Source organism: Hypanus sabinus, chromosome 2 (genome assembly GCF_030144855.1).
Source record: "Hypanus sabinus isolate sHypSab1 chromosome 2, sHypSab1.hap1, whole genome shotgun sequence".
NCBI classification, from domain to species: domain Eukaryota; kingdom Metazoa; phylum Chordata; class Chondrichthyes; order Myliobatiformes; family Dasyatidae; genus Hypanus; species Hypanus sabinus.
The window spans coordinates 23639662-23665176 of record NC_082707.1 but is presented as its reverse complement, the minus strand read 5'-3'; the positions used below and the strand labels follow the sequence as shown (position 1 = coordinate 23665176).

The 25515-nt window shown below is 44.9% G+C and overlaps 1 protein-coding gene across 4 annotated transcripts in view; it reads left to right on the top strand.

Annotated features, from left to right (window-relative positions):
* The window catches only part of agtr1a (angiotensin II receptor, type 1a), a 41760-nt gene extending 28611 nt beyond the window's left edge, over window positions 1–13149 (top strand). For 2 of the 4 annotated variants that reach the window (XM_059993412.1, XM_059993405.1), the window contains exon 2: window positions 9654–13149. In XM_059993412.1, coding sequence (XP_059849395.1) covers window positions 9672–10802 — 1131 coding nt within the window. In that variant the 5' untranslated portion in view covers window positions 9654–9671 and the 3' untranslated portion in view covers window positions 10803–13149. Of the gene's footprint in view, window positions 1–5135; window positions 5514–9630 lie in introns of those variants that run through there. The other 2 variants (XM_059993420.1, XM_059993427.1) reach the window with 2 other exon arrangements.
* Window positions 13150–25515: the final 12366 nt, after the last annotated feature.

Here is a 25515-nt window from a genome sequence, read left to right as displayed (position 1 = left end):
CCAATTGTTTGGAATCAGATCACCTCATCTGGTGTCTCAGGGCTGGGAGAGTCTGCACCCACCGCCCCGTTCCATGTTGGCATATACTACACTGTACAAATGTCTTATTAGCTTATGCACCCTAGCTATATACGAGGGGTGATTGATAAGTTTGTGGCCTAGGGTAGAAGGAGATGAGTTTTCCAGCTCTCATTACATGCACGTGCAGGTCAACTCTTCAAGTGATTATGCAGCAAGTTTGAAGTTAATAAGTCATCAGGGGTGATTGATAAGTTCGTGGCCTTGGGTAGTAGGAGATGAGTTATCCACTTCAAACTTTCTGTATAATCACTCAGAGTTGAACTGCATGTGCATTTAACAAGAGCTGTATAACTCATCTCCTACTAAGGCCACGAACTTATCAATCACCCCTGCTGTGAAGGTCCAAGATCCATATGCTTCAGGACTGCTGGACTAAGTGTGTAAGTGTAGGAGAGGACTATGTTGAAAATTAAATGTGCTAGGTTTTCTAAAATCGACTCCTTCTACCTTAGGCCATGGACTTATCAATCATCTCTCTCACATATACATACACACACACACACACACACACACACACCCTAAGACTTTTACATGGTACTGTAGATAGATAAGTAATTAATAAATAAATACACAAATAGCTAGCTAGCTAAATAAATAAATAATATTGAGAACATGTATTGTAGAGTCGTTGAAAGTTATTTCATAGGTTGTGAAATTATCCATGCTAGTTCAGAAGCCTGTTGGTTGAAAAGGTGAGCGGTTGATGCTGGGACACGGTACCACAACCTGTTAAAGCAAATGTTCTGTATGCCCACTTGTTGGGGTCCGGTCCGGAGTCCGCCTTCCTGGTCTTGCTCCGGTCCGTGAACTCCAGGCTCCGGGCCTTGCAGGCAGCCCTCCTGTCACACAGAGCCATTGGATCATCTTGGCTAAAGGAGGTACACCTGTTGCCTATTAGGGGGCAAGTGCTTATAAGGGGCTCGGGGACTGAGCCAAGTTTTGGGGTCATCCTGCTCCGAAGCTGGTTTAACCTGCTCTGTACCTGGACCACTGGCCCTGAATCCTGCTCCATACCTGGTCCGCTGGCTCTGAATCCTGCTCCGTACCTGGACTGCTGGATCTGAATCCTATCTGTATCCTGTTCTGCCCTGGTTGCCACCCTGCTCGGAATCCTGTTCTGCCCTGGTTGCCGGCCTGTTCTGTATATGCTCTATCTGGTTGGTCTTGTTCCCCTGCTTCTCTCCTGTGCGATGGTCCTGCTGTTCCACCTTATTCACCTTGCTCACGCTGCCATGCTGTCGGTTGCCTTTCCCAATTTACTGGTGTATCACGGTAGTCCTGCTGCTCACCCTGGACCCAGCTTCCTTCTGATCCCTTGCCTCTCGTCCCTTGCCTCCAGTCCTGCCAGACGGCCGCTGCCCGGCGGGGGTTCTACCCTTTCCACCCATCTGCCTTTTCCTACCCATTGCCTCCGTCGGGCAGGTCTGACCAGACTGCCGCTGCCCAGCGGGGGTTCTGCCCTTTCCACCTATTGCTCCCTCAGGGTTGTGCCCTGCACCTGCCCAGGTGTCTATGACTGGCCCAGGCCTCCGTGTTTTCCGCCTGGGAGGTGGCCCTGCCCGGGATCCATGCAGCCCTCCATGAGGAATCCTCCTGCCCTGCCTGAACACTGGGATCCAGCCCCACCTGCCCCGAACTCTGGGATCCTCCCGCCTCGTCTGACCTCTGGGATCCAGCCCCACCTGCCTTACCCCTCACATGCCATGGCATCCCCATCCTGTCCTACCCCTAGTACTTCAGTGTCTGCATCCTGCATTTGGGTCCAATCCTGCCCCCGTTCCTGACACCACTGTACAGCTTGTCACAGTGCATGACTTAAAGTACCATCCAGACTCAGAGTGTGTAAGGACCCGCTGTACTGTCTAATGCAAAAATGTGTAAAGACAGGGAGTGACCCAGTCCCAGAGTGGCCAGGCTAAAGAACATCATTGTGCTCCAGTTATATATAATCTTGGAGGTAAAAGGTACTTCTCAGAGTCAGTGAGCAGTTAAATCCTGTCATTTTAGTGACTCATTATTGGGGATTGTAACAGCACCACCGCTCAGACATTTCAACCTTTTGGACGCATTCAGTCCATTTCTGACGCCACACTTTCTCATGATAACTAGGAGACAATCAGGCCTTGTTCAGGAAACTTTGGGCTGTTGTTTGCTGATGAGTTCAACCTTTCAAATTCATAATCTTGCAATCAGTGCTATTGTATTCACCTAATGCCAGTAGATATGCCCTCTGCAGAGAGAGATCGGAACAGAAGAATGGAGACATCAGGAAAATGGATTGCATTCTGATGATCAGTTGACAGGCACTTGTGCGGGGTTGGTTTCTGATGTTCCTTTACATAAAGAAATTCTTTAAAACAAAACAATGAATGGTGAATTTAACTGTGCTGCAAATCAAATATCCCTTGTGGATAAAAGGAAAATATCACTTATTTTCATTTCAGCTTTATGTTTTGCTTTGACTAATGGAGATATGACATTCTGTGGTTTGTTTTAATGGGTCACTAGTGGGAAGGAATTTATGTTCTCCACATGGCACAAGAGTGATCAATAAATTATGACATCAGGCTTGAAAAAAAATTCCCAAGGTAGCCCAAGCACTACCCTGCCATTAATTGTACGCCCTTGGCCCAATTCATCAATCCTGAGGCCAGATTGATGGGTGTATTTGTTCCAACAATTCAACCTTGCATTCTGTTGGAGCAACCCTGCAACGTAGCATGGTTCAAAGTTAGAAGGTGTTGTTTCTTAGCTGCACAGCTGTGGGTCTGAACCCTGAACTGTTCGTCACTCAGTATTTCACATATTAATTTCAGCAAACAACATGCGTCCGAGGCCTTCACCATTCACAATCTGCTGCTAGTATCTGCTCGGGGTGAAGGTTTATCCCCCAGACATATCAAGAACTGGTGCAGACTTCACCAGCATTAGATTTTTCAGAATGAAAACAGTTTGCATTGATTTCTTTAATGTGACACAAAGTCTGAAATACCCCTATGTTAAATCAGAGAATTAATAATCAGAAGATCAAAGTTCAAAGTAAATTTATTATCGAAGTATGTATATGTCACCATATACTACCCAGAGATCCATTTCTTGCTGGCATTCACACTAAATACAAAGAAGCACAACAGAATCAATGAAAAGCCACACATGGCAAGGATGGATAAGCAACCAAAGTGCAAAAGGCAACAAGCTGTGCAAATGCAAATCAGAAGAAGAGAAAAATACTAATAAATAAACAATGGATATCGAGAACATGAGTTGTAGAGTAATGAAAAGTGAGTCTATAGGTTATGAAACCAGTTCAGTGATGAGGTGAGAGAAGTTATCCTCTTTGGTTCAAGAGCCTGATGATTGTCCATTTAGAACAGAGATGTGGAGAAATTACTTCAGTCAGAGGATGATAAATCTGTGGAATTTGTTGCCACGAGCAGCTGTGGAGGCCAAGTCATTGGGTGCATTTAAGGCAGAGATAGATAAGTTCTTGATTAGCCAGGGATCAAAGGGTATCAGGAGAAAGCAGGGGAGTGGGGATGACTGAAAGAATTGCATCAGCCCATGATTGAATGGCAGAGCAGACTCGATGGGCTGAATGGCCTACTTCTGCTCCTATATCTTAGGTCTTATGATTGAAGGGCGGTAACTGTTCTGAAACCTGGTGGGGTGGGACTTGAGGCCTCCTTTGCGATGGCAGCAGTAAGAAGAGAGCGTGGCCTGGGTGGTGGCAGTCCCTGATGACGGGTGGTTTTTTCCTGCGACAGTGTTTTGTGTAGATGTGCTCAGTGTTGGGGAGGGCTTTACCTGTGATGGACTGGGGTGTACTTTTTGTGGGATTCTCTGCTCACGGGCATTAGTGTTCCCATACTAGGTATGATGCAACCAGACAGTATATTCTCCACCACACGTCAAGAGAAGTTTGTCAAAGTTTTAGATAATGCGCCGAATCTGCGTAAGCCCCCAGGAAAGTAGAGGCTCTGCCATGCCTTCTTTGTAATGCCACTTACTCGATGGACCCAGATATATCCTCTGAAGTGATAATGCCGAGGAATTTAGAGTTGCTGACTCTCTTCACCTCTGATCTCCTGAGCTGATTCTGAACTTCAGAAAAGGTAAATTGAAGAAACACAAACCAATCCTCATAGAGGGATCAGAAGTGGAGAGAGAGGGAGAGAGCGCAGTTTCAAATTCCTGGGTGTCAATACCCCTGAGGATCAAACCTGGTCCCAACATATTGATGAAGCTATAAAGAAGGCAAGACAACAGTTATATTCCATTAGGAGTTTGAGGAGATTTGGTTTGTCACCTAAAACACTCGAGAACTTTTTACAGCTAAAATGTTGAAAGCATTCTGACTGGCTGCATTACTATCTCGTATGGGGTTGGTGGAGTGGCTACTGCACAGGTTACTATTAGCAAGTGGGTACAGAAGCCTGAAGTCACACACTCAGCAATTCAGGAACAGCTTCTTTTCCTCAACACATGTCAGCGATATTAAACCTGATTCTGACTCTACTGGCTCATGGACCACTGGCTTCTTTCCTCCTGTAGCCAATAATCAGCTCTTTAGTCTTGATGACATTGAGCGAGAGGTTGTTGTGGTGGCACCACTCAAACAGGTTTTCAATCCTCCTCCTAAAAGCTGATTTATCACCACCTTTGATTCGGCCTCGACAGTGGTGTGGTCAGCAAATTTAAACACGTAATCGGAGCTGTATTTAGCCTCGCAGTCATAGGTAGAAGGCAGGCAGGACAGGGAACTAAGCACAGCATGCAGCCCTGTGGAGCACCAGTGCTGATGGTGGTTGTGGAGGAGACGTTGTTGCTGACCTGAACTAAACTAAAGTGAGCAATTTAGGGCTAGAGTTGCACAGTGTTAAATTACTGGACTAGCAGCCAGCATCCTGAATCATTGAACTCTAGACTAAATGTTCAAATAGCATCTGGAGCGGCTGTAAAGTCATTTTTTGTTAAATAGTGACTCGGACATAAGATGTTCTTACTATGCCTGGATGAGGTGGTTGACTCTTAAGTTCAGGGACAGGTAAAGACACGCAGAGACATTCACGGCTTGTGAGTGAAGGAACACAGGCCCAGGTCACCTTCTTGAAAGACCAGTCTGGTTTATTTCATGTCCTCCTTGTATTGCAGTGACCAGGACTGCACACAATCCTCTAGCTGTGACCAAGGTAGGGTGTACAACACTTCAGCATGACCTCTGTTCTGGTTCAAAAGAAGGCAAGTAGCTTATGTCATAAACTTGAGAAATCCTGCTGATTCTGGAAATCCAAAACGGCACACACGCACAAAATGCTTGAGGAACTCAACAGGTCAGGCAGCATCTGTGGAAAAGAGTGAACAGTCCACGTTTCGGGGTGAGCCCAAGGCTGAAGAGGAAGGGGAAAGATGGCAGAATAAAAAGGCGGGGCAAGGTAAGTAGGGTAGCTGGAAGGTGATTGGTGAACTGGAGAGGAAGGAACATGATAGGAGAGGAGAGTGGACCATATGAGAAAGGGAACAAGGGACCCAGGGGGAGGTGATAGGCAGGTGAGAAGAGGTAAGAGGCCAGATAGGGGAACTGGAAAGGAGAGGAGGGGAAGGGAATTTTTTTAACTGGAAGGAAAAATCAATATTCATACCATCAGGCTGGAGGCTACCCAGACAGAATATGTTTGTTCCTCCACCCTGAGGGTGGCCTCATCTCGGCACAAGAGGAGGCCATGGACGGACATGCCGGAACTGGAATGGGAATGGGAATTAAAAAGTTGAACCACTAGGAAACTCTGCTTTTGGCGGATGGAGCAGATGGTGCTCAGTGAAGTCGTCCCCCAATTTACGACGGGTCTCACCAGTGTAGAGGAGGCTGCATCGGGAGCACCAAACACAACAGACAGCCCACTGCAGAGTCGCAGGTGAAGTGTTGCTTCACCTGGAAGGACTGTTTGGGGCCCTGAATGGAGGTGAAGGAGGAGGTGAATGGGCAGGTGTGGCACTTTGGCTCCTGCGCTTTCTCAACAACCTAATCCATCTGTCAGCCTACTCTTCAAGGTCAACTCTACCTTTACGTTACCTGGTATCCCACCAATTCATTTTATTCTCCAGTTTCGATGGCGGCGTTTCATCTAGGGTTTCCGCAGGTTATTCCTTTTCTGGATGAATGGCAAGGCCGCCACATGTGATCCTTCTCATTGGAGCCGTGTAGAAATACGGAGGTTTCGTTCTACCCTTGGGTGAAATTGTCAGGACCTGTTTGGATAGAGGCTTCACATCCTGGCCAACCCTATTTTCCACTGAAGTGTATGGACAGTCAGAACCTTAGCCCTTGAGGTGCAGCTCAGGCAGACTTCAAAGGGTGCAGGCAATGGAGATGTGGACAGTGATGGCGTAACAGACCAGATAGGATGAAGCAGGAATGGATGGAGCAATTGCACAACTTACCGAAGGCAGGCACAGCAGTGACTGGAAGACGGCCGAGCAATATGAAGTGATGCAAGCTGACGAGCCAGCCCACCGGCCAAGTTAGAGGGAATGTCGTGGGGCAAGAGGGTAGCAGGCAGTGGGGAGAAGGGCAGAGGGGCCAGGATGATCTGGAGTGGCCCTAACAAATTGGGCGCAAGATGGATACGAATCAGATCTGGAAGGGTGACGTTAGAGCAGACCTGAGAGTGTGGTGATAGAGAGGACCTGAGAGTGTGGTGTTAGAGCGGACCTGAGAGTGTGGTGATAGAGAGGACCTGAGAGTGTGGTGTTAGAGCGGACCTGAGAGTGTGGTGATAGAGAGGACCTGAGAGTGTGGTGTTAGAGCGGACCTGAGAGTGTGGTGTTAGAGAGGACCTGAGAGTGTGGTGATAGAGAGGACCTGAGAGTGTGGTGATAGAGAGGACCTGAGAGTGTGGTGATAGAGCGGACCTGAGAGTGTGGTGATAGAGAGGACCTGAGAGTGTGGTGATAGAGCGGACCTGAGAGTGTGGTGTTAGAGAGGACCTGAGAGTGTGGTGATAGAGAGGACCTGAGAGTGTGGTGATAGAGCGGACCTGAGAGTGTGGTGATAGAGAGGACCTGAGAGTGTGGTGATAGAGAGGACCTGAGAGTGTGGTGTTAGAGAGGACCTGAGAGTGTGGTGATAGAGAGGACCTGAGAGTGTGGTGTTAGAGCGGACCTGAGAGTGTGGTGATAGAGAGGACCTGAGAGTGTGGTGTTAGAGAGGACCTGAGAGTGTGGTGATAGAGCGGACCTGAGAGTGTGGTGATAGAGCGGACCTGAGAGTGTGGTGATAGAGAGGACCTGAGAGTGTGGTGTTAGAGAGGACCTGAGAGTGTGGTGATAGAGAGGACCTGAGAGTGTGGTGTTAGAGAGGACCTGAGAGTGTGGTGATAGAGAGGACCTGAGAGTGTGGTGTTAGAGCGGACCTGAGAGTGTGGTGATAGAGAGGACCTGAGAGTGTGGTGTTAGAGAGGACCTGAGAGTGTGGTGTTAGAGAGGACCTGAGAGTGTGGTGATAGAGAGGACCTGAGAGTGTGGTGATAGAGAGGACCTGAGAGTGTGGTGATAGAGAGGACCTGAGAGTGTGGTGTTAGAGAGGACCTGAGAGTGTGGTGATAGAGAGGACCTGAGAGTGTGGTGATAGAGAGGACCTGAGAGTGTGGTGATAGAGCGGACCTGAGAGTGTGGTGATAGAGAGGACCTGAGAGTGTGGTGATAGAGAGGACCTGAGAGTGTGGTGTTAGAGAGGACCTGAGAGTGTGGTGATAGAGAGGACCTGAGAGTGTGGTGATAGAGCGGACCTGAGAGTGTGGTGATAGAGAGGACCTGAGAGTGTGGTGATAGAGAGGACCTGAGAGTGTGGTGTTAGAGAGGACCTGAGAGTGTGGTGTTAGAGAGGACCTGAGAGTGTGGTGATAGAGAGGACCTGAGAGTGTGGTGATAGAGAGTGTGGTGATAGAGAGGACCTGAGAGTGTGGTGATAGAGAGGACCTGAGAGTGTGGTGTTAGAGAGGACCTGAGAGTGTGGTGTTAGAGAGGACCTGAGAGTGTGGTGATAGAGAGGACCTGAGAGTGTGGTGTTAGAGAGGACCTGAGAGTGTGGTGATAGAGTGGACCTGAGAGTGTGGTGATAGAGAGGACCTGAGAGTGTGGTGTTAGAGAGGACCTGAGAGTGTGGTGATAGAGAGGACCTGAGAGTGTGGTGATAGAGAGGACCTGAGAGTGTGGTGATAGAGAGGACCTGAGAGTGTGGTGATAGAGAGGACCTGAGAGTGTGGTGATAGAGAGGACCTGAGAGTGTGGTGTTAGAGAGGACCTGAGAGTGTGGTGTTAGAGAGGACCTGAGAGTGTGGTGATAGAGAGGACCTGAGAGTGTGGTGATAGAGAGGACCTGAGAGTGTGGTGATAGAGAGGACCTGAGAGTGTGGTGTTAGAGAGGACCTGAGAGTGTGGTGATAGAGTGGACCTGAACGTTTGAGGGACCAGTGCACTGTGTAGGGTGAACCTGGAGCTGGGATGCACAGACTGAGGGGACAACGAATCCAGGAGTACACAACAGTAATTGTCCGCAGGCGGAAGCAGGGTGACTGCAAGTGGACCAGGCAGGGTGAGGGCAAGTAGGGTTAACATAGAACAGTCCATCACAGTGCAGGCCCTTCAGCCCATAGTGTTGTGCCGACTTTCTAAACCTTCTCCAAGATCAGTTTCGCCTTTCCCTCCTGCATAGCCCTCCACCTTTCTTTCATCCATGTGCCTATCCAAGAGTTTCTTAAATGTCCCTCATATATTTGCCCCTCCCACCACTCATGGCAGGGTGTTCCATACACCCGCTATTCTCTATGTTAAGAATCCACCTAAAATTATGTATGCCCTCTCATATTAGCCATTTGCTCACTGGAAAAAGGTGCTGGCTGTCCACTCTGTCAATATTGCCTCTTATCATATAATCTACAGTGTAGTGTCGATAATCACTATGGGGGCATAAACGTGGCAGGCTGAGGGACCTGTTTAAGTGATGATTAAAAAGGGAAAAAATGTAGCTGGTGAAGGCTATCTTTCTTCGTATGTCCTTACAAGACAATCTCACTCTGCAACTCAGTCTCCCTATACTCCCAGCATCTTGGTCTAGATTCTTCTCCCTGTCTGCATACCATGGGTAATTTACAATGGCCAATTAACCCACCAGCTTGCTTCTCTCAGGATGAAGCCAGAGCACCAGGTTAAAGCCCATGCAATCATAGATATAAGATGCATGTTCCACACAGGAGAACTCCAGAGGCTGAGATTAAACCCAGGTAGCTAGAGATGTGAGACAGTAGCTCTACTAACTACACCACTATGTCACCCCTTGAGCCTGATCTGTATTTAATAAGATCATTCCATAGTCAGAAGGAATTAATTGGGCTGTACACTTGATTACTAACTTGCATAGTTCAGTACAATGTTGTGGGCCAACAGGCCTCTTCCTATCTGTACTGTTCTATGCTTATCATGTCAGGTCTTCTCCCTCACCATCTGTCACTGCCTTTAGGGAAACAGTCCATGTAGTTTTCCAATTTCTTAAAGACTTATTTTTTCTCTGTCTGCAGATCCTGAGTGGTGTGCGGATGATGGAGAGTACCAGTGTTCTTCACAACTTGATCTCTGAGGAGGAAATGGGAGAAAGCACGTCCAAGGATTCACTGGGGAATATCTCAGTGGAGACCAATTCTACCAGCTGCACCATAGGGGGAAGGCATGACTATATCTTCCTTATGATCCCCATCATATACACCATCATCTTTGTTGTGGGAGTACTGGGAAACAGCATGGTGATGATAGTTATCTATTGCTACCTGAAATTGACGACAGTTGCCAATATTTTCCTGCTGAACCTTGCCCTGGCTGACCTGATCTTTGTGATCACCTTGCCCTTCTGGGCAGCCTACACAGCTATGAGGTACCACTGGACTTTCGGAAACTTCCTGTGCAAGACCAGCGCCACTGTCGTGCTGCTGAACATGAATGCCAGCATCTTCCTCATCACCTGCCTGAGCATGGACCGCTACCTCGCCATTGTGCACCCCATGAAGGCGAGGACCAGGCGCACCCTGGTCCACGCTTGGGTCGCCTGCATCGGGGTCTGGTTCCTTGCTGGCTTTGCCAGCCTGCCCGCCACATTCTTCCGCAGCACGTCCCACTACGACAGTTGGAATCGAACTATTTGCGCTTTCGATTACCCGAAGGACCACAAGAAGCAGTGGATATTTGGCATGGCACTACTGAAGACCCTTCTGGGGTTTCTAATCCCACTCTTCATCATCCTGATTTGCTATTCCCTAATCATCAAGAGCTTGGTGCAGACGTACCAGATTAGACGAAACAAGCCAGCAAGCAATGAAGCGTTTAAGCTCATCATTGCCGTTGTCGTGTCATTCGTTTTGTGCTGGCTTCCATTCCAAGTCTTCACATTCTTGGACGTGCTCTCCCGCTTGGAGATCATCAAGAACTGCCGCATCCCTGAAATTGTCGACACCTCGATCCCCTTCACCATCTGCATGGCTTACTTCAACAGTTGCCTCAACCCCATCCTCTATGGCTTTGTTGGCCACAACTTCAGAGAGAAGCTCTTCCTGTTCCTGAGGTGCATACCTCCCGAGATCAAGCCGCACCCGAGTCTGTCAACGAAACTGAGCTCATTATCGTACCGAACCATCGAATCACTGACAAAGCAAATGGACATCTCGAGTGCAGTGTAAGCTAGCTTTCTAGTTTGCCAGCATTCCCACGCATGTTTAAATTTCATCACAGATCTCCGGTGAGCTTGGACTGATTGCAAAGCAGCACAGTGCTTTGCAATAGAAAACTGTGGTTCTGTCCCTAGATTCACACTTGTATATAAAACTTCGGCAAGTGAAAACAGGAGCCTCTTCAATTTGAACTTCAGCAGCTTGAGCAAGGAGAAGCAGGAATGTATGTAGCCCACAAAGCAAGATGATATGAAATTCCTGAGTTCAGAGCTGTTGCAGGTTCAAGTCCACCAGAATGGATTAGACCATATTTTCAAATGAGGTTTTATGACGGGAAAATGGATGTTTGTTCTCTTTGAAACAGCACCTCTCAGAACCTGACCTCTATCACGGCAAGGGAGAAATCATCAGTCACGTGAAATGCTCAACTCCTGCTAGTTTCCTTCCAAGTCACACACAGACTTGGAAATCCCCATTCCTGATGAAGGGTCTCGGCCCAAAACGCTGGCTACTCTTTTCTCACGGATGCTGCCTGACCTGCTGAGTTCTTCCAGCGTTGTGTACGTATTCTTTGATCCACAGCATCTGCAGTTGTATTTTTGTGTTCAGTCTTGGAAACATGCTCCTTTTCCTTTATCATCACCGGTTCTAAGTTCTGGGACTCCCTTTGAAAGAGGACTGTGGCAGAACGTTTGTCAGAAGTTCAAGCAGGAATTTGCTACCAACTTCTCAAGGGCAATTGGGTTCCAAATGCCCTCAGCTCTGAAATATATAAATTGTCCTATCTATCTAGATGAATGATAATTCTGTCAGACCTCCACCAGCTCCTCTTTACTGAGACTCAAGTTCATGGAATGAAGCAGGGTTCACCCAACCAATATGATGGCAGGATTCCAATATTGATTCCTTGGTGCTAATCAGCAGAACCATCACAGTCTCCAACCTGGGACAATGCTTCATCCAATCTATTCTTCTCACAGCACCATTTCAACAGAAAGGACAGTTTCTGCTCCTGAATTCCCGGCAACCACATAGGAAGAACCAACCTGGTCTGCGCTTCATCCTAATGATCATTCATAGGACTTGAGACTGCATCACTGAGCAGATGGTGAAATGGGATTACAAGTGTCCTGTCCTCTGATTTCTCCAAAGTATGTTGCTATCACAGACCAAAACTTGGTGAGGAAAGGTATAGAGCTTCATCACCATTTTCCAACTAGAAGAGCACATAGAGAGAAAGCTGGGTATGAGATTATGACTTGGGTTTTGATGTTCCTTTAGTTTGCTTTGAAGCTCATCACAACCAGTGACAATTAATGTATACTTACACTACACCTTTAACAATATATTGACATTGCAGTTTGATTCTCAGGTGAACTGGTAGAACACTACACTGCATAAGATGGAAACCAGTAAGCCCATTAATTTCGTACCAGCCCTCAAAGCATGCAATCTATTCTCTGATATATACCCATCAGCTCTCCCTCATTTTCCAACAACACACTCAGTATGAGGTCAATTTACAACGGCCAACTAACCTGCCAACTTACCTATCCATGGAACGTGGGAGAAAACCGGAGCAAATGAGGGACAACACTTCATGTAGCGTACTCAATGGTTCGGATGGCTTTACTTGTAAGTGCATTTTCAAAACTGATGACTGAGCTTGGCTAATATGCATTATAAGAGACCATTCAGCCCACTTCCCTGAGCCTGCATGCTCAAAAGATACATGTTTGTGCAATTCAAACCTAGTATCCCATGGCACTCAAAGAATCTCTTTAAAGCTGTGCCTGCTGGTGTTTGATATTTCCACCCTATGAAGAGGACTGACTTTCCACGTATAACACTTGCATGACCAATGACTGTGAATAAGTGATAAAGAAAACAAGATTTGCGTGTGATACTGTCAATCACTGTATTTATAAGGGGAAAAAAAAAACAGGGTCAAACGTGGTCCATTTGCCTACTCAGTCCCGCTTTGCCATTTACTACTGATCATCCAGCTCAATGCTATATTCCCACTCTCTTCCCTTGCAGCTGGATGCCCTTCACATTGTTAGAACATGTTGACGTGTTTACTCTGAAGACTCTGTGTTTGGGAATTCCTCCCAGAAAACTTTAAAGGAAGACTTACAGCATGTAATTTTATGATCTTCACCCCATGAAACTACAGCACTGCCTGCCATTTTGTAAGCTTTCAGCTATTGGCATTGTACAGTGTTGGAGTATTTGATCATTTCTCATGTCTGGTTCGATTTGGTATTGCCTTTTGTAAGCACACAGCTCGTAAATAAAATATTCCTTCAATTATCACCATTTATATTGAATAAAGCTATTTCAATGTGCTATGACAGTGGGATGCCTCCATTTTTGAGTAATGTGCTACACATTGGTGGAAAGACCTTGCATGTATCCACCAAATGTCATAACTTATTCAATGACACAGCACACTTGAGACAGTGAAATCCTCCCTGAAGGGAAAACCTGACATCGCGGTAGCATTCAAGTGCAGAGAGAGCTCCTGCAGCCAGAAATGAGATGAATGAACATATCATCTAACATTGTCAATGTAGATATCAGAGCAGGAAACCCAGAGAGCACCTTTCTGTGTGTCAGCTATGTAGAAGATCATGCACTCAATTCCATTCAAGCACATAGAGCTGGGCTGATACTTCTCTACATGGATTGGCCGGGGATTCTTTTACCCTGGAGCATGAGTGGCTGAGGGTAACCTAAAAGTGGTTCATAAAACCATGAGGGGCAGAGTTAAGGTCAGTGGCTCCAATCTTTCTCCTGGGCTAGGGGAATCTAAAAGTAGAGGGCACAGGTTAAACGTGAGAGGGGAAAGACTGAAGAGGGATCTCAGGGGCAATTTTTTCACTCAGAGTGTGGTGGGCACGCAGACGATCTGCTGGCGGAAGCAGTGTGGGCGGGTACAGTTACAATGTTTAGACAGGTACACGGATAGGAATGGGTCAGAAGGACATCGATCGAAGAAGAGGAGGAGAACGGTACAGTTACAACATTTAGACAGGTACACGGATAGGAATGGGTCAGAGGGACATCGATCAAAGAAGAGGAGGAGAACGGTACAGTTACAACGTTTAGACAGGTACATGGCTAGGAATGGGCCAGAGGGACATCGATCGAGGAAATTGTCATGTTTCGTAACTTTGAAACATTAAACTAATTCAATGGAAGACATGGGAGTCTGAAATGTGAGTTTACTTTAAGTGAGGCTCACACACATCATGTGGTAGCATGGTGAATTATGAAATCACATCTTTTTACAAATAACCCATAATGAATTATTTAAATGAACAGGAATGCTTAATCAAATGATATATTTAGAAGATTACACAAATATTACTGAAATATTAAAAACACAACAGAAGTTGTGCAGGCAGGTACGGTTGCAAAGTTTAGACAGGTACAGGGATAGGAATGGGTTAGAGGGGTATGGATCGAAGAAGAGGAGGAGAACAGTACAGTTACAATGTTTAGACAGGTACATGGATAGGAATGGGCCAGAGGGACATCGATCGAAGAAGAGGAGGAGAACGGTGCAGTTACAACGTTTAGACAGGTGGATGGATAGGAATGGGTCAGAGGGACATCGATCGAGGAAATTGTCATGTTTCGTAACTTTGAAACATTAAACTAATTCAATGGAAGACATGGGAGTCTGAAATGTGAGTTTACTTTAAGTGAGGCTCACACACATCATGTGGTAGCATGGTGAATTATGAAATCACATCTTTTTACAAATAACCCATAATGAATTATTTAAATGAACAGGAATGCTTAATCAAATGATATATTTAGAAGATTACACAAATATTACTGAAATATTAAAAACACAACAGAAGTTGTGCAGGCAGGTACGGTTGCAAAGTTTAGACAGGTACAGGGATAGGAATGGGTTAGAGGGGTATGGATCGAAGAAGAGGAGGAGAACAGTACAGTTGCAAAGTTTGGACAGATACAGAGATGGGAATGTGTTAGTGGGATACGGGGTAAATGGGACTAGTTCAACCAGACAGTTTGATCAGCATGAATGAGTTGGGCTAAAGGACCTGTGTCCATGCTGTATAACTCTCTATAGAGTTATACAGGAAACACTGTAACGTTGAAGTTGCCATATTTCAGATGAAGCATTCAGTGCCGTACAGACTGTACTTTGAAAAGAAATGGCTGACTTAAACCTTGCATTCCAATCCATAGTTTTGCCCCTCACACTAGAGACTGCAGATGCTGGAATCAGGGGCAACAAACAAGTTACTGTAGGAACTCGGTGGGTTGAGTAGCATTTGCTGGAGCTTGGAATTGTTGGCATAGACCTGATGCAAGGTTTGGATCCAAAAGGCAGCAGTTCCTTCCCTCCCACAGATGCTGTTTGGCCTGCTGAGCTTCTCCAGCTGATCGTTTGTTGATCTGCACATTATCTCGTTCCTGTTTGTGGAAATTAGCTGAGCCACATGATCTACAATACATTTCAGGGATGATTGTGTTCTCTAGCTGGGATTGATGTCCTCCAACTTCTCAGAACTTCAATAAATGACAAGAATCATTGAGACATAAACCAATATAAACAGGACTTTGGGCCCAAATCTTCCATGCTAGCCAAGTTGGCTACCTCAGCTAATCTCATCTGCCTGTAGTTGGCCCCTGTCCCTCTACATACATATACAATTGCCTTTTAAAGGTCATAATCGTACCTACACATACCACTTACTCTGGAAACTTTTTCCATATACTCCCCACCCCTCTGCGTGGAAAAACACTAACCAGGGTAAAATTTACAGCTTACCTCCACAATTACCCAGATTTTATACTGTTAGATTCACCCCCTCTGCAGTTTTCTAAGCTTCGTTTGTGTCCTTCATACTTTTATGAATGGTCTTTGACCTGAACCCTTAACTCCATTTCTCTCCAGATGCAGCCTGATTTGAAGAGTTTTTTCAGCATGTCCTGTCCCTCTTTATGATCTCCATCATCTGCAGTTTTTTAAAAATGTTTGTATTTCTATTGAAATGTTGCAGCCCATGCGTGTATGTGTGTGCGTGTGTGTGTGTGTTTTCAAAGTTCAAATTACATTCATCATTGTGCATATTCAGTATACGGCCTTGGGAATCGCCTTCTTGCAGACAGCCACAAAACAAAGAAACACCATGAAACCCATTTAAAGGAAACCTCCACACAACAAGACCATCAGATAGATGATAAAAGAAGAAATTATGCAAACAGTGAAAAGCAAACAAATAGGACACAATACATTAAACCGTAGAGTCCCTAAAAGTGACTCCACAGCCACAAGTCACGAGTGTGTGTGTTTTGTATGTAGTTTCTTGAAATAAGAATTTTTCATTATATCTCCTTGGAACAAAAACAACATGTTTGATTTTGACCTTGTTTGTGTGAAATAGCCACCCAGTCAGAAGCTGATAAAATATTATTGGTAGTAGTGCCATTTTCGATCTCATTATGAAGATTAGAGATATTAATTCTCAAGGTCATGTAAGTCATAATTTCCACTGTGTCAGCAAATAAAGAGGAAGGACCGAAAGCAGTTGAGTGCAACAGTGCAATCCCGGCATATAAAAAGGTATCTTCATTGAATTGGCTTGTCAGAAGGATGAAGCTTCTTTGTCTCCTTGGGCTGGTTACAGCCGTCCTGGCTGGTCCCGGTATACAAAGGTTCGATGGGTAAGTCGCCTCTCTCATACATTGCCTCGTTACACAAGTCTAAAGGGTTCAAAACCTTAGCTGAGAACATTCCCATTGCTACCCTCTACTGAAAGAGGGTTAGAGTGCAGCAGCACGTACAAATTCTGGAGAAACTCAACAGATCAGGCAGCGTCTATAGAGAGCAATCAACAGTTAAGACCCTTCTTCAAAACTGGAAAGGAAGGGGGAAGAACTCAGAAAGGTCTCAGCTAAAAAGCACTGACTGTTTATTCCTCTCCATGGATGCTACCTGACCTGCTGCTTTTCTCCAGCAGTTTGTGTGTGGATTTCTAGCATATGCAGAATAGAACATTGAATATTACAGCACAGTACAAGCCCTTATTGTGCCAGTTTTTTAACTTGCTCTAAGATCAACCTAACCATTCCCTTCTACATAATCCTCCATTTTTCTAACATCTATGTGACTATTTAAGAGTTTCTTAAATGCTCCAAATATAAGACCATAAGCCATAAGCTTGAGGAGAAGAATTAGGCCATTTGGCCCATCCAATCTGATCTACCATTTCATCATAGCTGATCCAATTTTCCTCTCTGGCTCATTTTTCTGCCTTTTTCCTGCATCCCTTCATCCACTGACCAACCAAGAATCTATCAACCTCCACCTTAAATATATAACCATATAACCATATAACAATCACAGCATGGAAACAGGCCATCTCGGCCCTCCTAGTCCGTGCCGAACTCTTAATCTCACCTAGTCCCACCTACCCGCACTCAGCCCATAATCCTCCACTCCTTTCCTGTCCATATACCTATCCAATTTTGCCTTAAATGACACAACTGAACTGAACTCTACTACTTCTACAGGAAGCTCATTCCACACTGCTATCACTCTCTGAGTAAAGAAATACCCCCTCGTATTTTCCTTAAACTTCTGCCCCCTAACTCTCAAATCATGTCCTCTTGTTTGAATCTCCCCTACTCTCAATGGAAACAGCCTATTCACGTCAACTCTATCTATCCCTCTCAAAATTTTAAATAACTCGATCAAATCTCCCCCCCCCCCAACCTTCTACGCTCCAATGAACAGAGACCTAACTTGTTCAACCTTTCTCTGTAACTTAAGTGCTGAAACCCAGGTAACATCCTAGTAAATCGTCTCTGCACTGTCTCTAATTTATTGATATCTTTCCTATAATTCGGTGACCAGAACTGCACACAATATTCTAAATTTGGCCTTACCAATGCCTTGTACAATTTTAACATTACATTCCAACTTCTGTACTCAATGCTTTAATTTATAAAGGCCAGCATTCCAAAAGCCTTCTTCACCACCCTATCTACATGAGACTCCACCTTCAGGGAACTATGCACTGTTATTGCATGTTTTCTATGTACTGTTTTCATTCCAATGAGAAGGAAGGATTCAAAGAGGGGGAAGGGGCCACAGTGGTTGACAAAGGAAGTCAGAGATTGTATAGCATTAATGAAAAAGAAGTATGACAGGGCTAAGATGAGTGGGAATACAGATGATTGGGAAAGTTTTAAGGAACAGCAGATCTTAACTAAAAAAGCAATACGGAGAGAAAAAATCAGGTATGAGCTCAGTCTAGCCAGGAATATAAAAGGGGATAGCAAAAGCTTTTTTAGCTATGTGAAGAGAAAGAAGATAGTTAAGAACAATGTTGGCCCCTTGAAGAATGAATTGGGAGAAATTGTTATGGGAAACAGGGAAATGGCAACAGAATTTAATGCATACTTTAGATCTGTCTTCACCAGGGAGGACACAAGCAATCTCCCAGATGTATGGATGGGCCAGGGTCATAAGATATCAGAGGAATTGAGAGAGATTGACATTAGGAAAGAAACTGTGATGAGTAGACTGGTAGGACTGAAGGCTAATAAATCCCCGGGTCCAGATGGTGTGCATCCGAGGGTTCTAAAAGAGGTGGCTCAGGAAATTGCGGATGCATTGGTAATCATTTTCCAAAGTTCCTTAGATTCAGGATCAGTTCCTGAAGATTGGAGAGTGGCTAATGTTGTCCCACTTTTCAAGAAGGGAGGGAAGGAGAAAACGGAGAACTATCGCCCTGTTAGCCTAACGTCAGTCGTGGGGAAGATGCTTGAGTCCATTATTAAGGACGAAATAGTGGCACATCTAGATGGCAGAAATAGGATTAGGCCGAGCCAGCATGGATTTACCAAGGGCAAATCATGCTTGACTAATCTGTTGGAGTTTTTTGAGGGTGTAACAAGGATGTTAGACGAGGGTAAGCCAGTAGATGTTGTGTACCTAGATTTTCAGAAGGCATTCAATAAGGTGCCACATAGGAGATTGGTGAGTAAAATCAGAGCTCATGGCATTGGGGGCAGGGTTTCAACATGGATAGAAAACTGGTTGGCAGATAGAAAGCAAAGGGTAGCAGTGAATGGGTGTTTCTCAGACTGGCTGGAGGTGACTAGTGGGGTACCACAGGGCTCTGTATTGGGACCACAGCTCTTTACGATTTATGTCAATGATTTAGATGAGGGCATTGAAAACTATATCAGCAAGTTTGCTGACGATACTAAACTGGGTGGCAGTGTGACATGCGAAGAGGACGTTAGGAGAATACAGGGAGACTTGGATAGGCTGAGTGAGTGGGCAGATACTTGGCAGATGTCATTCAATGTGAATAAATGTGAAGTTATCCACTTTGGAAGCAGGAACAAGAGGGCAGAGTATTGTCTGAACGGTGTCGAGTTAGGTAAGGGAGAAATGCAAAGAGACCTAGGAGTCCTAGTTCACCAGTCAATGAAGGTGAATGAGCAAGTGCAACAGGCAGTGAAGAGGGCAAATGGAATGTTGGCCTTTGTTACAAGGGGAATTGAATACAAGAGCAAGGATGTTCTTTTGAATTTGTACAGGGCCCTGGTGAGACCACACCTGGAATATTGTGTACAGTTTTGGTCTCCAGGTTTAAGGAAGGACATTCTGGCAATTGAGGAAGTGCAGCGTAGATTCACTAGGTTGATTCCTGGGATGGCAGGGCTGTCTTACGCAGAGAGATTGGAGAGATTGGGCTTGTACACACTGGAATTGAGGAGATTGAGAGGGGATCTGATTGAAACGTTTAATATAATTAAAGGATTTGATAGGATTGAGGCAGGAAATATGTTCCAGATGTTGGGAGAGTCCAGTACCAGAGGGCATGGATTGAGAATAAGAGGTCAGTTATTTAAAACAGAGTTGAGGAAGAGCTTCTTCTCCCAGAGAGTTGTGGAGGTGTGGAATGCACTGCCTCGGAAGACGGTGGAGGCCAATTCTCTGGATGCTTTCAAGAAGGAGCTGGATAGATATCTGATGGATAGGGGAATCAAGGGATATGGGGACAAGGCAGGGACTGGGTATTGATAGTGAATGATCAGTCATGATCTCAGAATGGCGGTGTAGACTCGAGGGGCCGAATGGTCTACTTCTGCACCTATTGTCTATTGTCTATTGTTATTCCCAGATCTCTCTGTTCCTCTGCATTCCTCAATGCCCTACCATTTACCCTGTATGTTCTATTTGGATTATTCCTGCCAAAATGTAGAACCTCATACTTCTCAACATTAAACTCCATCTGCCAATGTTCAGCCCATTCTTCTAACCGGCATAAATCTCCCTGCAAGCTTTGAAAACCCACCTCATTATCCACAACACCTCCTACCTTACTATCATCGGCATACTTACTAATCCAATTTACCACCCCATCATCCAGATCATTTATGTATATTACAAACAACATTGGGCCCAACACAGATCCCTGAGGCACCCCGCTAGTCACCGGCCTCCATCCCGATAAACAATTATCCATCACTACTCTCTGGCATCTCCCATCTAGCCACTGTTGAATCCATTTTATTACTCCAGCATTAATACCTAACGACTGAACCTTCTTAACTAACCTTCCATGTGGAACTTTGTCAAAGGCTTTGCTGAAGTCTATATAGACTACATCCACTGCCTTACCCTCGTCAACATTCCTCGTAACTTCTTCAAAAAATCCAATAAGGTTTGTCAAACATGACCTTCCACACACAAATCCATGCTGGCTACTCCTAATCCGATCCTGTCTATCCAGATAATTATTAATACTATCTCTAAGAATACTTTCCATTAATTTACCCACCACTGATGTCAAACTGACAGGTCTATAATTGCTAGGCTTACTTCTAGAATCCTTTTTAAACAATGGAACCACATGAGCAATACGCCAATCCTCCGGCACAATCCCCGTTTCTAATGACATCTTAAAGATCTCCGTCAGAGCTCCTGCTATTTCTACACAAACTTCCCTCAAGGTCCTGGGGAATATCTTGTCAGGACCCGGAGATTTATCCACTTTTAAATTTCTTAAAAGCGCCAGTACTTCCACCTCTTTAATTGTCATAGGTTCCATAACTTCCTTACTTGTTTCCCACACCTTACACAATTCAATATCCTTCTCCTTAGTGAATACCGAAGAGAAGAAATCGTTCAAAATCTCTCCCATCTCCCTCGGCTCCACACATAGCTGACCACTCTGATTCTCTAAGGGCCCAATTTTATCCCTCACTATCCTCTTGCGTTTAATATAACTGTAGAAACCTTTCGGATTTACTTTCACCTTATTTGCCAAACCAACCTCGTATCTTCTTTTAGCTTTTCTAATCTCTTTCTTAAGATTCCTTTTACATTCTTTATATTCCTCGAGCAATTCCTTTACTCCATGCTGCCTATATCTATTGTAGACATCCCTCTTTTTCCGAACCAAATTTCTAATATCCCTTGAAAACCATGGTGCTTTCAAACCTTTAACCTTTCCTTTCAACCTAACAGGAACATAAAGATTCTGTACCCTCATAATTTCACCCTTAAATGACCTCCATTTCTCTATTACATCCTTCCCATAAAACAACTTGACCCAATCCACTCTCTCTAAATCCCTTCGCATCTCCTCAAAGTTAGCCTTTCTCCAATCAAAAATCTCAACTCTAGGTCCTGTCCTGTCCTTCTTCATAATTATATTGAAGCTAATGCTATTGTGATCACTGGACCCGAAGTGCTCCCCAACACATACATCTGTCAGCTGACCTATTGCATTCCCTAACAGGAGATCCAACACTGCCCCATCTCTAGTTGGTACTTCTATGTATTGTTGCAAAAAACTATCCTGCACACATTTCACAAACTCTAAACCATCCAGCCCTTCTACAGAATGAGCTTCCCAGTCTACGTGTGGAAAATTAAAATCTCCCATAATCACCACCTTGTGTTTACTACAAATATCTGCTATCTCCTTACACATTTGCTCTTCCAACTCACGCTCCCCATTAGGTAGCCTATAATACACTCCTATCAGTGTTACTACACCTTTCCCATTCCTCAATTCCACCCAAATAGCCTCCCTAGAGGAGCTCTCTAATCTATCCTTCCAAAGCACCTCCATAAGATTTTCTCGGACAAGCAATGCAACACCTCCTCCTCTGGCCCCTCCTACTCTATCACACCTGAAGCAACTAAATCCAGGAATATTTAGTTGCCAATCACACCCGTCCTGCAAACATGTTTCACTAATAGCTACAACATCATAATTCCAGGTATCAATCCACGCTTTAAGCTCATCCACCTTTCTTACAATGCTCCTAGCATTAAAATAGATACATTTAAGATACTCTCCACCCCCTCCTCTCTTTTCATCCCTAACAATGCATTCAAATTTATTATCCTTTTCTTTCTTCTCCTCTACATCTTCGGGCTGAGCGCATCCCTTCTCCATCACCTGCCTTTCCTCCCTCACACACTGTCTATTTACTTGCTCTACTGGTGAACTAACCTCCTCTCCCACAGTTTCCTCAAATTGATTCCCGCCGCCCCCCCCATCTTACTAGTTCAAAGTCTGCCCTGTAGCCCTATCAAACCTCCCCGCTAGGATATTGGTCCCCCCAGGATTCAAGTGTAACCCGTCCTTCTTGAACAGGTCACGCCTGCCCCAGAAGAGGTCACAATGATCCAGAAACTTGAATCCCTGCCCCCTGCTCCAATCCCACAGCCATGCATTCATCCTCCACCTAATTCTATTCCTACTCTCACAGTCGCGTGGCACAGGCAGTAATCCCGAGATTACTACCTTTGCGGTCCTTCTTCTTAACTGCCATCCTAACTCCCTATACTCTCGTTTCAGGACCTCTTCCCCTTTCCTACCTATGTCATTGGTACCTACATGTACCACGACCTCTGGATCCTCACCCTCCCACTTCAGGATATCTTGGACGTGATCAGAAACGTCCCTAACCCTGGCACCAGGGAGGCAAATTACTATCAGGGAGTCCGGATCACATCCACAGAACCGCCTGTCTGAACCCCTGACTATCGAGTCCCCTATTACTATGGTCCTCTTTCTTCTATCCCTACCCTTCTGAGCTACAGGTCCATCCTCTGTGCTGGAGGCCCGGCCACTGTCACTTCTGCCAGGAAGGCTGTCCCCCCCAACAGTACTCAAACATGAGTATTTATTGTCAAGGGGTACAGCCAGTCTTTATACATAAAGACTTGGCCTTAGCAGTTGCCTGTGGCAAAGTATTCCACAGATTCACCACTCTCTGGCTAAAGAAATTCCTCCTCATCTCCATTCCAAAAGGATGCCCTTCTATTCTGAGGCTGTGTCCTCTGGTCTTAGACTCTCCCACTAGAGGAAACAACCTCTTCACATCCACTCTATCAATTTCATAGGTTTCAATGAGACCACCCCTCATTCTTCTGAATTCTAATGAATACAGGCCCTTAGCCATCATACACTTGTCATATGACAAGGCATTGAATCACAGAAGCATCTTTGGGAACCTCCTTTGAACCCTCTCCAGTTTCAGCACATCCTATCTGAAATAAGGGGCCCAAAACTGCTCATAATACTCCAAGTGAGGCTTCATTAGAGCTTTATAAAGTGTCAACATTACCTCCTTGCTTTTATATTTTAGTCCTCTTGAAATAAATGCTAGCACCACATTTGCCTTTCTCACCACAGACCTGCGAACTAACCTTCAGGGATTCCTGCACAAGGACTCACAAGTCCCTTTGCAGTTCAGTATTTTTTTGTATTTTCTCTCCATTTAGAAAATAGTCAAACCTTTCATTTCTTCTACTGAAGTGCATGACCGTACACTTTCCAACACTATATTCCATTTGCCACTTCTATGCCCATTCCTCTAATCTGTCAAAGTCTTTCTGTAGCCTCTCTACTTCCTCAAAACTAGCTGCCCCTCCACCTTTCATCATATCGTCTGCAAACTTTGCAACAAAGTCTTCAATTACATCATCCAAATCACTGACATATAATGTAAAATGTATCAGTCCCAACACAGACTCCTGTAGAACAACAGTAGTCACTGGCAGCCAACCAGAAACGCTCCCTTTATTCCCACGCTGCCTCCTGCCAATCAGCCACTGTTTTGTACATGCTAGAATCTTTCCTGTAATATCTGCATTCTCGCTTGTTAAGCAGCCTCATGTGTGGCACGTTTTAAAGGCCTTCTGAAAATCCAAGTACAGAACATCATATGATACTTCCTTGTCTATCCTGCTTGTTATTTCTTCAAAGAATTGCAATGGATTAGTCAGGCAAGATTTTCCCTTGAGGAAGTCATGCTCTCTATGGCCTATTTTATCATGTGCCTCCAAGTACCCTGAGACCTCATCCTTAATAATCATCTCCAACATCTTCCCAACCATTGAGGACAAACTAACTGGCCTATAATTTCCTTTCTTCTGCCTCTCTCCCTTCTTGAAGTGTGGAATGACATTGCAATTTTCCAATCTTCCAGAACCATTCCAGAATCTAGTGATCTTCCACAATCTCTTCAGCCACCTTTTTATGAACTTTGGGGTGTACACTATCTGGTCCATGTGAGTTATCTACCTTCAGACCTTTCTGTTTCCTAAGAAACTTCTTTCTGGTAATGGTAACTTCACTCACTTCATGACCCCGACACCTGGAACTTCCACTATACCACTAGTTTCTTCAACAGTGAAGGCTGATGCAAAATACTTATTCAGTTCGTCTGACATCTCATTGTTCTCCATTACTACCTCTCCTGCATCATTTTCCAGTGGTCTGATATCCACTTTCAACTCTCTTTTACACTTTATGTATCTGAAAAAACTTCTGGTATCCTTTTTAATATTATTGGCTAGCTTACCTTTGTATTCCATCTTTACCTTCTGAATGTCATTTTTAGTTGCCTTCTGTTGGTTTTTAAAAGTTTCCCAACCCTCTAACCTCCCACTAATTTTTGCTCTATAATATGCCCTCACTTGCCCCGAAGGGTTCTGTTACCTTAAGCTTCGTAATCAATTCTGGTTCATTGCACAACACCCAATCCAGAATAGCTATCTCACTTGTGGACACAACAACAAAGGTGTTCTAGAAAGATATCTCATAGACGCTCTAGAATTATCTCCTCCTGGAATCCAACACCAACCTGGTTTTCCCAATCTACCTGCATATTGAAATCCTTCACGACAATTGTGGTTTTGCCCTTTCGGCATGCATTTTTTAATCTCCCTTTGTAATTTGTAGATCACATGTTTACGACTGTTTGGCGGTCTGTACACAACTCCCATCAGGGTCTTTCTCCCCTTCCAGTTCATTAGGTCTATCCACAATGGTTCAACACCTTCTGACCCTTTGTCACCTCTTTCTAATGATCTAATTTATTTTTTTTTACCAACAGACCAATGCCACCCCCTCTGGCTTCTTGCCTGTCCTTTCGATACAATGTGTATCCTTGGACACTAAGCTCCCAGCTATAATCTTCTTTCAGCCATGACTTAGTGATGCCTACAACGTCATACCTGCCAATCTGTAACTGAGCCAAAAATTCATCTCCCTTATTCCATATACTGTGCGCATTCAAATTTAACACCTTTCGTCCTGTATTCACCCTTTCTGATTTTGACCGACTTTTACATTGTAGCTCGTCCTGTTGACTGCAATCTTGCCCTATCAACACCCTCTCCTCACTACACATT